The sequence below is a fragment of the Labeo rohita genome, chromosome 15, assembly GCF_022985175.1.
Source record: "Labeo rohita strain BAU-BD-2019 chromosome 15, IGBB_LRoh.1.0, whole genome shotgun sequence".
NCBI lineage: Eukaryota > Metazoa > Chordata > Actinopteri > Cypriniformes > Cyprinidae > Labeo > Labeo rohita.
Window position 1 is genome coordinate 35,200,688 of NC_066883.1, and position 15,725 is coordinate 35,216,412.

The 15,725-nt window shown below is 30.4% G+C and overlaps 1 protein-coding gene across 4 annotated transcripts in view; it reads left to right on the plus strand.

Annotated features, from left to right (window-relative positions):
- acsl3a (acyl-CoA synthetase long chain family member 3a) overlaps positions 1–15,725 on the plus strand; it is a 44,891-nt gene that overhangs the window by 3,522 nt on the left and 25,644 nt on the right. For 2 of the 4 annotated variants that reach the window (XM_051129916.1, XM_051129915.1), the window contains exons 2-5: positions 3,248–3,724; positions 6,563–6,740; positions 12,541–12,650; positions 14,309–14,447. In XM_051129916.1, coding sequence (XP_050985873.1) covers positions 3,368–3,724; positions 6,563–6,740; positions 12,541–12,650; positions 14,309–14,447 — 784 coding nt within the window. In that variant the 5' untranslated portion in view covers positions 3,248–3,367. The remainder of the gene's footprint in view (positions 1–3,247; positions 3,725–6,562; positions 6,741–12,540; positions 12,651–14,308; positions 14,448–15,725) is intronic. The other 2 variants (XM_051129917.1, XM_051129918.1) reach the window with 1 other exon arrangement.

The following is a 15,725-nucleotide window of genomic DNA, read 5'->3' on the forward strand; positions in this document are numbered from 1 at the left end:
GTCAAGGAATAAATATTTTGGTGTACTTTACTCTCTTTCATTTCATTCCAAACCTGTATTATTAAAAACAAAAAAGAAGGTCTTAAGCAGTAAGAAGCTTTCTAAACAAGGAAAGTGGATAGACAAGTGGCAGAAATTGCAAAAGACTCCATAAAGCTGAAAAACCAATGTACTGTCCTAAGTACCACTGGTGTATTTGTAGCAATAGCTAAAAATACATTGTATGGGTTAAAATGATCGATTTTTCTTTTATTCTAAAAATCATTAGGATATTAAAGATAGTAAAGATCATGTTCCATGAAGATATTTTGTACATATCCTACTGTAAATATATCAAAACTTAATTTTTGATTCGTAATATGCATTGCTAAAAACTTAATTTGGACAACTTTAAAGACGGTTTTCTCAATATTTTGAGAATATTTAAGCTTATTTGAAATGTTAAGATTTATCTTAAATTATAGTCTGTTTCACAAAGCGTATTTATTATTGTATAGCTGACTTTCATTGTATGGAAATCAGAAGCTCAGACATTCATCTCAGAAAAAAAAATAATATTATGAGTTCTAAATGACATGTGGGTGAGTAAATGCTAAGAAAACTTTCTTTTTAATACTTTAAATTCTAGGTTACAGAACAAAGAGTTGGACAGCAGTGTAGGATCTTAGATAGTCATGCATTTGCAGACATTCGTTGAGTTATTCATGAGTTCCTTGAGAATGTATGAGAGGGATATTTGTGGCTTGAACTTCCTTGGCCTTACAGACACTGATGAGTGTGAATAATAAATGACATCTGCAGGAATAGCTTCTGCAGATCTTATTCAGTAGGACTTGTGTGTGTGAATGTATGCATGATATCTTTGAAATGATTCTTGAAGAATTTATCTCTTGTGAATTTGCAAGCCCTGGTGATTCTTTGACTGTAATGCTCACATTGGTTCTGTGTTGTTATAGTCTATTGCCTTGACAGCATCTGTGATGTGACACACAGTTCCCATTTATGATCATATATGTTATATTTTATTGCATCTTATTCTATAATTTTTTGATGTTACAGTGTCAGATTATGTTCAGCAACCCTGGGTAGATGATCCACTTGTCAATCAAACATGTTAATGTCATATTATTAGAATGAACAGGATTTAATTTAGGGATCTGGTTGTCTTCAGGACCATGGACAGCTCTAACCTCTGGCACAAACCTACAAAAACACCACAACACAAACTCTTCATTTAACACATATTCATCCGTTTCACACTCTGTAGAGTGTTGACGGAGCAGCGGAGAGGTGTAATTTTAGTATTGTTTATATATTATTTTAAATTCGCTTTAATGTTTATATTTTATTTTAATTTTAATGACATTTCAGTCATTTGTATTATGTGCTTTTTGTTATTTTTAATAGTTTTTAATATTTTATATTTTAGTTTTCAGCTTAAATTTATTTCATTTAGTTGCCAGGTCAGCATTTCTAAATTTTCGTTATTACAATAGTCACATTTTCCTCTAATCTTTAGGGCGGGGTAAAATTATCAGTTTTTCGATTTTAATCGAAAGCTCGACAGAAGCGGAAGCATGAACTGATCGTCTCCTCCAATTTAATAAGAGTATAACTTACTGAAATGTTTTCACTCAAACAGTGTTTCAACCATGGAAAGACAATAATATAACAGCTTGTAAACAATATATGTGACCCTGGACCACAAAACCAGTCATAAGCACTGTATATTTGTAGCAACAGCCAAGAATACATTGTATGGGTCAAAATTATTGATTTTTCTTTTATGCCAAAAATCATTAGGATATTAAGTAAAGATCATGTTTCATGAAGATATTTTGTCAACTGCCTATCGTAAATATATCAAAACTTAATTTTTGATTAGTAATATGCATTGCTAAGAACTTCATTTGGACTACTTTAAAGGCGATTTTCCTAACACTTTGATTTTTTTGCACCCTCAGATTCCAGAACAAATCAGATCCTAACAAACCATGCATCAATGGAAAACGTATTTATTCAGTTTTCGCATGATATATAAATTTTTATTTAAAAAAACTGCCCCTCATGACTGGTTTTGTGGCCCAAGGTCACATATGTCATGTAATGTCAGGAAAAAAAAAACATTCGGTGACGATTAACTGATTAGTCAGCTAGAAAAATGAACTCTAGAGAGGAACTTTCCACTAAATATATGCACCATATAACACATACATTGTTATTTTTTACTGTCCTTCAATGTTTAAATTAATGTTTGAATAATTTCGTCTTTAAAAATGTTTTTATGACGGCTGCCATTTAAACATTTATATTTCAAAAAACAAAATTTTGTAGTAGAAATATAATTATATAATTGTCATTTTATTATAATAAAAACTTTTTTGAGTGTATTTTAAGCGTTTGTACAAATCAGTTCGTTTTAACCTTTTTTTAACCAGTATTATAGTAATGTATATTTTACAGCATTAGTTGAGATTTTTTCCCTTTGAGAAAATTTGCCATTGTACCTGATACATATCCAAAATAATCCATATCGAATCACAAGCTTGTGAATCAATATTGAATGATTCAGGATATTTGTGTCAATACCCACCTCTACTGTTTATTTATTTATTTATTTTCAGCTTTATTTTATTTATTTTAATTAAAGGGATAGTCCACCCAAAAATAAAAATTCTGTCATTATTGATCACCCTGTGAATATTTTGTTATTATTTTGTATTTTTATTTTAGTTAAAGCTTTAATAATTTTGTTGTGCATTTGTCACCTATTATTATTATTATTGTTATTGTTGTTGTTGTTTTAAATATATGCTTGCAGTTTTTATTTATGTTACAAGTTAAGTTATATATATATTTTAAACAAAAAGAAAATGAGAAATGTTTACATTTAAATTTGATATTTTATTTACTTTTTTTTTTTTCCTTTTTATGATTTTATTTTTAGTCAACAACAAAAACTCTGACCCACACTCATGCACATGCTTAGTTTGATATCACCTTTCACCCACTTTTGGATTTATGTTCAAATCTGGGCTGAGAATCAGACGTTGCACACTGCTATTTGTACCGCTTTCTAATCTGTCTCACCTCTCACGGCTCCATGCTTCTTTGTTGAGGTGGATGGGGTCAAAAGAGTCAAAATTGTGAAATTTCCATCTAATAATCTTTACTGGAATGTTCTATTTACTGTTGTGAGTTTGTGTTTAACAGCATGGAAGATTGACTGCTTGCATTTCTTGTTTAGACACAAGAGGCTTCACTGACCCATCGGAGAAGAAGCTGCACAACAACCTAGAAGAAAGTGACATCACACTTTATCATCCCCTCACTCTTCGTATGTTTCTTTCTGTTTCATTGAGTCAGTATGAGGCTGAAGCAGGATGTGAGTCCGGTAGTGGTCGTCATATTCAGACTGGTGGTTTGGCTGTACTCGCTCATCTCTTACCTGCCATACCTGTTGCTGAGATCGCCCGACTCGCAATCATTCTCCGAGTGCTCACGGAGGGTAAAGGCCCGTTCTGTTAGCGGACACTCTTCGGGACCCTACCGGGATGTCGGAGCGCTGAGGGCTCTGGCCACATGCATACAGCCAGGGGTGAACACACTCGATCGGGTGTTTGAATCGTCCGTGTGCCGCAGTCCCCACCTCGACTGTCTGGGAACCAGAGAGCTGCTGAGCAAGGAAGACGAAACTCAAGAGGATGGAAGAGTCTTTAAGAAGGTGTGTATCATCTGTACCTCAAAAGATCTTACGGCTTCGGTCCTTCAAAACTCTCAGATGTGTTAAGAAACAGCACTTTTGTAGTTTCTTTTCCCCTGATGTCCACTTATACTGTTTTCTTGCACTAAAGTCATAGTTTAGTTTTCTCAGTCACTGAAAACCTGCTTGAAAACTTGATCAGTTAAGTTATGCCTTTCTAAAATAATTTAGAAACAATCAGACACAAAATTAAATGTGCACTGCCTAATGTATGCTACTTTTGGTTGCAATTTAGAATTAATTATAATAATTTATTAATAATTTAGTAATTTCAAATTATAGTCAACAAACACAACTGGACAGTTTTTAAAAAAAAGTTTTTACTGTAGTCTTCTGCTCACCAAACCTGCATTTATTTGATTTATTTGAAAAAAAAGAGCAATAAAATCAGTAATATTGTGAAATATTATTACAATCTAAAATAACTCTTTTCTATATTAATATATTTTAAAATATAATTTGCATCTGTGATGCAAAGCTGAATTTTCAGCATCATTACTTCAGTCTTCAGTGTCACATGATCCTTCAGAAATCATTCTAATATGTTGATTTACTGCTTAATTATAATTAGATACTTTTGGTCCTCAATAATTAATAATGGTTCTTCTTATTAACAGTGTTTTTGCTGCCTAATATTTTTGTGGTAACTGAAACATTTTTCAGGATTCTTTGATGAATGGAAACTCCACTGAAGAGCATTTATTTGAAATGCATTTAAATCTGTTGTAACACTAAAAATGACTTCAATGTCACTTTTGATCAGTGTCCTTGCTGAATAAAATCTAATAAATTTAACATTAGTGAGCATTAGAACTTATAAAATTCATAATTATTCCAAAGTTTTGGCAGGTAGTGTATGTTTGAATAATATATTATATATGCAATATTATTATTATTTTTTATTATTATTATTACAATATATTAAATATAAAATATGTTATTATAATAAATATATACAAATACTGAATAAATTAGAATAAACATATATTCAAATATTGGACAAATTGCAATAAACATATATACAAATATTGGGCAAATCATAAACATATATTCAAAAATGCCTAAGGTTAATTGGCTAATGCCATAAATATGATTTGAATAATTTGTTTTTGCAGTTTAGTTTTAATAAATGCTCTGAGTGGACTACTAGTTTTGTTTTGGGTTGTGTGGGAATTTGTCTACATAATACATCAAACTCAGTTTTCAAAGGGGTAGAGAAAATCTTGTTTTCCGTGTCATGACCCTTTAAATCAGCTGATCTGTAACAAACTGACCTGCAGCATGTGAATGATCTCTCAGTTCTGATAGTAATCCTATTGTTTAGCTCTGGAGCAGCTCATAGTAATAATATTCTGCTGTGACGCTGCTGTTACTCAACTAAAGCTGCCAAACATGTGCTTCTGTTGTTGTGCAACATGAGAAGGGCTTGATTATGCATCTTAAACAACTGCTGGGTGTTGATTTTGTGCTAACATTGTTTACAAAAGTGCTTTATTCTCACACTGATTTGATTTGACTTTGTTTGAATACTTCACAGCAACATTTGAAACACAAATCTGATACTTAGCAATTTATTTTTTTCCTGAAAGCACCATTTTACATTTTTTTTTAATTTAACAGGCTGCTTTTATGTCTGCACCTTTAAGATTGTTACACATAAATAAGTGGATATTATTTGCATGTAAAAATTGTGACAACAATCTCTCAAATTTTCTGAATACTGAACAGGCATTGATATATTAAGGTCTACAAATGTTGATATATGCTTTATAAGCACTGTGGAGGGAGTTAAATTTCAAGTTTGTTAATAAAAAGTCAATGACAGCAGTACAATACAGGAGATAAAAAAAAATACAAATAATAGTGTTAAAAATAAAATACTATTCTCATTAATAATAACAATAATAATAATAAATACTTTGCATTTGTAAAAGTTAAAGTATGTCTACATTGTACAATTTTTTTTCAAATCATATAAAATGTTTTTTTTTGCTGTTCCAGCCAGCCAATATTCAGCAACTTATCTATAATATATATATATATATATATATAGTAAAAATATTTTCTTTTATTTATAAAAATAATAAAATAATAGTATTACAATAGTAACAGTAATAACAATAATAATATCCTCAGTCATAATAATAATACTTTTTGTTTTATTGTCTACATTGTACATTTATCTTTTTCATATCATAAAAAAGATTTTTTTATTTTGATGTGTAATTGTGTCACTTGTATAATTGTATAAAATAAAAAAAAATTAGCTATTGTAGTGCTGTCAAACGATTAATCGCAATTAATCGCATCCAAAATAAAAGATTTTGTTTACATAATATATGTGTGTGTACTGTATATATTTACTATGTATATATAAATACACACACATGCATGTGTATATATTTAAGAAAAATATGCAATGTTTATATATTAAAAATATTTATATATACTATCAATTATATGAATATAAATGTATACATGTAAATACATGTATATATTAAAAATATATATACTGTATGTGTCTGTATTTATATATGCATAATAAATATACATAGTATACACACATATATTATGTAAAAAAAACAAAAACATGTAGAATGTCATCTCTGTAAATTCTCCAAGAATTGTGACTATATAATGAACCAACAGGAGGAGCTGTTGATCTATAAAATTGTAAAGGTGATCCAATGAAAGAAAAAAGTTGATAGAAAGCACTGAACAGGTGAGCGATGGTCCCTTTTTCTTTTAAGAGCAGCTGAACAGAAAATTAACCGTTTTAAACTCTCTGTGTCTCTGTAGTTGATTTTGGGAGAGTATCGCTGGATGTCGTATGATCAGGTGTATAAAGAAGTGAGAGCTTTTGGGAGCGGTTTGGCTGCTCTAGGACAGAAACCTCTGAAAAACATTGCCATCTTCTGCGAGACAAGAGCGGAGTGGATCATAGCGGCGCAGGCCTGTTTCATGTACAACTTCCCATGTGAGTCACACGCACACACGTACACACGACATGAAGATGAGGTACTGACAAACATTTACATTTTTGGGTGGACTATCCCTTTAAAACCTTTTAGGACATAACACCCTAGCATCGTGGAGTCGAGTTTAACACTGACATTTTCCAAAGGAAATTGTAGTATTTCTATGTATCATTCATAAATCATACATTTATAGACCTTTAATTTATAATGTAACATGGACGTGAGAAGATCTGTGACACTGTTGTTATTGAATAGGCACACATGCGCAGGGAAAATGTCTTACTCTCAAGATTATGCAAATCTACAGCCAGATTTATTCCATGTTTGTGTTTATGACACACATGGGGCTAATACAGAGGTCTGTGTGTGTGTTATGTATGGAGGTCAGATTGTCCTCATTGCACTTCTGTTATATAAACGTGCCCCCCTCCTCCACCACCACCTCCTCATCCTCTCATCCTTTTTTCCCTTCATCCTCCTCAGAAGTGTTTGTTAGCAACGTGATTTTTCTCAGCTCAGGGGCCTCCCTAAACACCCACATACTCTCACAAAACCTGTCAAGGTTACAATTCACCCCAAAATCGAAAGAATATTTGCATGAGAAAATAAATGTCTTTCTTAGTGCTTCTATGTGCAAAAACTATATTACAGTAAAAATCTTTCATCCATTTCCCTGTAAGTTAAATGCATGTATCTGCTTAGTTTTTCTCTGCTGTATATATATATATATATATATATATATATATATGTATATGTGTGTGTGTAAATGGAATTGTATATCATTATATAATATTATTATTGAATTATACTATTATATATGGAGGATGAGAAATGACTTAAGTATAAATAAATGAAGAAATACATTAATGCAGAAATAAATAAGTAAATAATTAAATGAAGAAATACTTAAAGAACTAAATACATAATTAAATTTAGAAATTAATAAATAAATAAGTAAATAAATAATTAAACACTGAAATAAATGCATAAATAAATACATATTCTTCCATTATAATATGTATTAAAAATTTAGTACTAAAATATAACAAATAATATACAATACAAATAATTTCACAATTTATTTTATATGTAATTGCATATATAATTATACTATTATATACTATTATAATCATGAAAATATATATATTAAAAATATAATGCTAAAGTGTACAAAATTATATATATATATATATATATATATATTATAAAAATACAATAAAAAATAATTTCACAATTTATTTTACGGAGAGAGAGAAAGAAAGAAAGAAAGAAAGAAAGAAAGAAAGAAAGAGTATTTTTTAAAAGTTAATTATAATACATTTATAATAATATAAAAAAATATATTATTTATATATGTGTTTATATATTGTAATTATATTTTTGTATTTTTTTTATATAATTTGTTATATATTCTAAATTGTAACAGTTATTTCTTTTTTTGTCATTTATTTTTATTTTTATTTATTTATTTATTTATTGGATTGTCATGAGAATCACCCCCTAATCACCCCGCTAACACACACACACACACACACACACGCACACACAGACGTATGTGTCTCTTTGGCTGACTTCTGCACCCTGGTGTTTCTGTCAACATCAGATGCTCACGTACTTGTCATCAGGCCTAAGTGTGTGTGTGTGTGTGTACTTGTTTTTGCTACATTGTGGGGACCAAATGTCCCCACAAGGATAGTAAAACCTAAAACCGGCCTGCGGTCCCCACAGTGTTAAAAAATGATTAAAAATAGTAAATGATGTTTATCTGAAAGTGTAACGATGCAAACATGTTTTCTGTGAGGGCTAGGGTTAGGGTTAGGGTTAGGGTTGGGTTAGGGGATAGACAATATCATTTGGTCAGTATAAAATCTATAGAAGTCTATGGAAAGTCCCCACAATTCACAAAAACAAACGTGTGTGTGTGTGTGTATACAGCCTAAGTGAGTGGCTGTATTTGTATGTTATGTGTTGCAAGCATGCATTTTGTCACGTGGTTATGTTAATGTTTATGTCAGATGTGTGCGTGCGTGTGCTCTAACACATACACGTTTAAGCTTATCATCATGTGTGTGCGTGTTGATGTTTCCGTGGCGATCTCCTCTTTGTTTGTGTCTCACGGCTGAAGTGTCGCGCCCTCAGGCAGTGACGCAGACTGATGATGTCACAGAACATGCTCGCCGACCCCCCTGTGATCTCAGTGCAGCCGTGTGTGTATTAATGTCTATATGCTATATATAAGAAAGTGAAAGCATGTGGATTGTTTCATATGTTTGTCATATGCAAAAATGTGTGTGCAGCGCTATGAGTGTTTATTCATGTGTGCATGATTAGCCTTGTGTGCTGTATGTGTTTGTGTGTGTGTATGTGTGTGTTCTGGCTTGTGCTTGTTTGCCCTCATGCTGAACTTTTCACAGCCATGCATTCTGTTACTACTGATAACTGACACAGTTACACAACTGCATGCACAAACATAAGGGAAAAATGATTGAGTGCATCTTTGAATTTATTTATTAATTGTATGTGTGTGTGGTATGTGTGTGTGTTTATTCAATAATTGAGCACCAATAATAACTGGCAACAATTGAACAGCAAATCAGCATATTACAATGATTTCTGAAGGATCATGTGACACTGAAGACTGGAGTAATGATGCTGAAAATTTAGCTTTGATCACAGGAATAAATGACATTTTACAATATATTCAAATATAAAACTGTTATAAACTGTAATAATATTTCACAATATTTCTGTTTTTACAGTATTTTTGTAAATAATTAAATATTAAATCAGTTAAATTTGAAAACTTTTTTAAAAATTGTGTATATACATAAGGCAAAATAAAAATGTATTGCATACCAAAATATAAAAGCAAACGGCATTTACTTTCAAGTAAAGAGAGAGAAAAAAAATGATCTCACAATTCAGACTTTTTTCTCGCAATATCTTAAAATTCGAACTTTCTTTGTATTATATGTGAACTCATTTGTGAGAGATAAACTCGCAATTGCGTGAAAAAAGTGGCAATTACATTTTTTATTTTTTATCTCATGGCAGAAACAGGCTTCCATATGTCTTACATCTCACTTAAGTGTGTTTTTCTGTTGACATTCAATTGAAAATTACAAGGAAAAATCTCTATAGAGAGGAAAGAGAAATGCTCCATCAGCATGAGCGTATGTAACCACTCAGAGGTCACTGTCACAATGTAAATTTCCTGATTTCTTGGCAGTGAAATAGAAATCATTGTGTCACTTTGCTGGATAACTGAGAATACCTTGAAAGAGCCTGTGAATGCTCGTGACAGGAAAACCATGCTTTAACCTACCTCAGGCTGTTAAACAGAAATGATTCCCTCGTCACAGCACTGCTGGAATCAGCTGCTTGGAAATGCAACGTGAACACCCAAATTGTTTTGATTTTTTTTTTTTTATATGTATTAACTAGCAAATTCAGAAGTCAAATGCTTACATACACCTTGCAGAATCTGCAAAATGTTAATTATTTTAACAAAATAAGAGGGATCATACAAAATGCATGAGGTTTTTTCTGTATTTAGTGCTGAACTGAATAAGATATTTCACATAAAAGACGTTTACATAAAGTCCACAAGAGATTAATGTGTTCAAAAGTTTACATACACTTGATTCTTAATACTGTGTTGTTACCTGAATGATCCACAGCTGTGTTTGTTTGTTTAGTGATAGTTGTTCATGAGTCCCTTGTTTGTCCTGAACAGTTAAACTGCCCACTGTTCTTCATAAAAATCCTTCAGGTCCCACAAATTCTTTGGTTTTTCAGCATTTTTGTGGGTTTGAACCCTTTCCAACAATAACTGTATGATTTTGAGATCCATCTTTTCACACTGAGGACAACTGAGGGACTCATATGCAACTATTACAGAAGGTTCAAACACTCACTGATGCTAAAGAAGGAAACTCGATGCATTAAGAACCGGGGGGTGTAAACTGTGAATTTGAAGATCAGGGTAAATTTCACTTATTTTGTCTTCTGGGAAACATGTAAATATCTTTCTTAGCTTTTGAAGGGCAGTACTAAATGAAAAAATATGATATTTAGGCAAAATAAGAAATGTGTACACATCTTCATTCTGTTCAAAAGTTTTCACCCCTGGTTCTTAATGCATCTTTTTTCCTAATGGAGCATCAGTGAGCATTTGAACCTTCTGTAATAGTTGCATATGAGTATCTCAGTTGTCTTCAGTGTGAAAAGATGGATTTCAAAATCATACAAAATCATACAATTATTGTTGGAAAGGGTTCAGATAAAACACAGAAAAACCAAAGAATCTGTGGGACCTGAAGGACTTTTCTAAAGAACAGCGGGCAGTTTAACTGTTCAGGACAAACAAGGGACTCATGAACAACTATCACTAAACATAAAAACACAGCTGTGGATCATTCAGGTAACAACACAGTATTAAAAATCAAGTGTATGTAAACTTTAGAACAGGGTCATTTTTATAAATTCAACTATTATTGTGGACTCTATGTAAACATATTTTATGTGAAATATCTTATTCAGTTCAGTACTAAATACAGAAAAACCCATGCATTTTGTATGATCCCTCTTATTTTGTTAATATAATGAACATTTTGCAGATTATGCAAGGTGTATGTAAACATTTGTCTTCAACTGTTCACTGAATTTTCTAGTTAATACATATAAAAATAAGCAAAACAATATGGGCCTTGATGTTGCATTTCCAAGCAGCTGATGCCAGCAGTGCTGTGACAAGGGAATAATTTCTGTTTAATAGCCTGAAGTAGGGTAAAGCATGGTTTTCCTGTCACGAGCATTCACAGGCTCTTTCGTGGTATTCTCAGTTATCCAGCAAAGTGACACAATGATTTCTATTTCACTGCCAAGAAATCAGGAAATTTACATGACAGTGACCTCTGAGTGCTTACATACGCTCATGCTGATGGAGCATTTCTCTTCCTTCTCTATAGAGATTTTTCCTTGTAGTTTTCACTTAAATGTCAACAGAAAAACACACTTAAGTAAGATGTATGACATATGGAAGCCTGTTTCTGCCAAGAAATGAAAAAAATAAAATTGCCACTTTTTAATCCCACTTTTTTATGCAAATGCGTGTTTATCTCTCACAAATCTTTTTTTACATATCATACTTTTAATTTACATTTCATAATACTAAAAAAAAAGTTAGAATTTTGATATATAAAGTGATGAAAATTCACAATTATGCTTTTTTCCTCTCTCTCCTTACTTGAAAGTACAGTAAATGCCATTTGTTTTGATATTTTGATATGCAATACATTTTTAATTTTGCCTTATGTATATACACAACTTTAAAAAAAAAATCTTTTAAAATTGATTTTATTTACAAAAAATACTGTAATAATACCAATATTGTGAAATATTATTTCAGTTTTAAAATAACAGTTTTCTATTTGAATACAATATAAAATGTAATTTATTCCTGTGATCAAAGCTGAATTTTCAGCATCATTACTTCAGTCTTCAGTGTCACATCCTTCAGAAATGATTATGCTAATTTGCTAATAAACGTCTTTTTTGTGAAATATCTTATTCAGGTTAGTACAAAATAGAAACTAACATGCATTTTGTATGATCCCACTTATTTTAGTAAAGTAATTAACATTTCGCAGATTCTGTAAAGTGTATGTAAACTTTGGACTTCAACTGTATAACTGTATATACTATATTTATATTTATAGACATTGGAGTTATGTTGAAAAGATGTCTGTCTACATCAAAGTAGGTCTTTAATCTTTCATGTATCTGTGTGTTTTACAGTGGTCACTCTTTACTCTACTCTGGGTGGTCCTGCTATTGCTCATGGACTCAATGAAGCTGAAGTTTCTCACATCATCACCAGCAAAGACCTTCTGGAAACCAAACTCAAGGTGATCAAACAACCAAAAACCAGACTATACAAAGCGTTTCAAGTAGTAATCAAACTGGTTTTAGTCAGATCAAACATATTATATAATGTGACTAACAAAACATTGATTGAACATCTGATATAACTACATATTTGCACAACTTGGAAGTGTTAGTTTTTTCAAAAATACAGAAGTATTGTGAAATATTATTACAATTAAAAACAGCCTTTTTCTATGTGAATATATGTTAAAATGTCATTTATTCCAGTGATCAAAGCTGAATTTTCAGCATCATTACTCCAGTCTTCAGTGTCACATGGTCCTTCAGAAAACATTTTAGCATAAATCATTTTAATTATTTGTCCAGTAGTGTATATATAATTTATATGGTGCTTGCAAAATCAGTTTTTATCATAAAAAAGCTTTTTAACTAAAAGTAAAACGATTACAAATTGAAATAAAGTTAAAATAAATGTAAATTAAATTAAATTAAAATTAAATAAAGATATTAGAAGTAAAACTGTTAAAAACTGAACAAAAATGAGAAATGTTGCAATGGCAACTGACTAAAATAAAAAAAAAATGTTGAATCAGTACTATGGCTAATAAACTTAATCTTATAATAAATATAAAAATGTTACAAATTAAAAAATAAAAACATTAAACAAATGAAAAATTAAATAATAAAAAAATTATAAAAAGTTAATAAATATAAAAAAATGAACAAAAATAACAAAATATTACAAAATTACTCAAACTTGTACAAAAAAATTAAATATAACAATATTAATCAATAATATCAGAGCCTACTTTTCATAATCCAATCAAATTCCCAATTAATTAATCATGCTCCTCCTACTGAATATTATATTTAGCTTTGCAATGCATCAGTTAAATACATGCATTAATGTCAAAATCTAATCATTTTTTATGGTAAAAAATAAAAAAGAAAGCTTTTTAACTAAAACTAAAACTATTACAAACTGAAATCAATTTAAATTTTAAATTAAATTAAATTAAATTAAATGTACTATGATTAATGTGCTTAAAAGATCTTGTTAATAAATATAAAAATGTTACAAATGTAAAAATAAAAAACATAAAAAATAAAAATTAAATAATAAAAAACAAAAAAATTAAAAAGTTAATAAATATTAAAAAATGAACAAAAATGACAAAATAGTACAAATTACTGAAACTTGGACTAAAAAATGTCAAAATCTAATAAATTTTTATTGTAAATAAAATAAAATACAATAAAAAGATATTAGAAGTAAAACTGTTAAAAACTGAAAAAAATGAAATATGTTGCAATGGGAACTGACTAAAATAAAAATAAAAAAGCACTGAACTAGTACTAAATACTGTGGTTAATAAGCTTAAAAGATCTTGTTAATAAATATAAAAATGTTACAAATTAAAAAAAAAATTGACTAATTAAATAATTTAAAATAATTAAAAAGTTAATGAAAATTACAAAAAATTACAAAATACTACAAAATTGAACAAAAAAATTATAAGTATAACAATATTAATCAATAATATCACAGCCTACGTTTCATAATCCAATCAAATCCCAATGAATTATTCATGCTCCTCCTACTGAATATTATATTTTGCTTTGAAATGCATCAGTTAAATACATGCACTAATATTTTTCTGCTTGCATTTTGACACAGAATATTTTGATAGAGGTGCCGAGATTGCGACACATCATTGTTGTGGACGATAAACTCAAAATCGGCTCCGAATACCCACGAGGCATCAGTGTCCACAGCATGGCGGCTGTGAAGAAGCTGGGGGCCCATCCTGAGAATGGTACTAGTGTGTATGCGTGTGTGTGTTTGAGGTCACTTCAGGTCATGTGAATGAGAAATCCTCCATCTGTGTCAAATTAAGGCCAGGGTCGAGGGCGTCCCTGACTCTTTCACTCTTCCGTTTACTTCCTCCATTATAATTCTCTGTGAAGCAGGACTGACCCTCAACAGCTGGTAGTAGTAGTCGTTTACACACTGGATCGTGTGTATGTGTGTGTGTCGGGTCACGTTTTCTCGCACTGCCACAGACTTCACATGACATCGAGCTGATCTCGCTCTTTCGGCTCGACATGACATTCGCTCTGTTCTGTGTCAGAGCGCTAATGCTAAATCACGTTGTGCCTCAGAATGCACAAATGTACACACTCGAATTCCCATGTTCCACATTTGAGGTTCTGAAATCTTGGAACGGCTTAAATGGCACTCTGGTTTTCGAAGCTAAAACGTTCTGTTCTGCTACTGACATCCTGCACCCACTTCCTGTTCTTATCTTCATTTATTCACACATACATCTGTATTTTTACTTTTATAGTCTTTATCAATGTTCTTCAAACAACGATAAATTAAAGTTTACAACCTATCCTCCCCTCATCTCCAGTGTTATGGGTATTTTGCCAAACTGTACCACTATTTGCCTTCATTTAATACTGTTTTAAATGAGTGTTGTTTTAAACTATTAAAAATTTAAATAAAGTAAAATAAAAGAACAAATATTTAAAGAAAAATGGTTAAAAACTTGAACAAAGAAGAAAAATGTTGCAATGGCAACTGACTAAAATAAAAAAGGAACTTAAAAAGATCTTGTTAATAAATATTTAAAAAATGAACAAAAATGACAAAAGCACTAAAAAATATTAAAAGTTAAATTAAAATGTAAAAAAATAATAATACAAGCTAATTCTAAATATTAATAAATGTTGTACTATATAGATTTAAATATATATGAAAATAATACTTTTTCTTTAATTCATCTTTAGTTTCTATTTTAAATATAAAAATGTCAATTAAAAATGTAAATAATTTAATCAAATTCTAATCAGTTTTCATCATAAAAAAGCCATAGAAGCTGTCATTGCTTTAAAAAAAAAAAAAAGCAAAAAAAAGCAAAAAACAAGCAAACAAAAGAAAAACATTACTGAAGTCAGATTAAAAATTGTGATTTCCAGGCCTGGAAAATTAACAGAAATGAATAACATCTTTTTTAAATGTTTTTTTTTAATGTTTTTCTCACCAAGGCTGCATTTATTTGATCAATAATACAGTAAAATATATTGTGAAA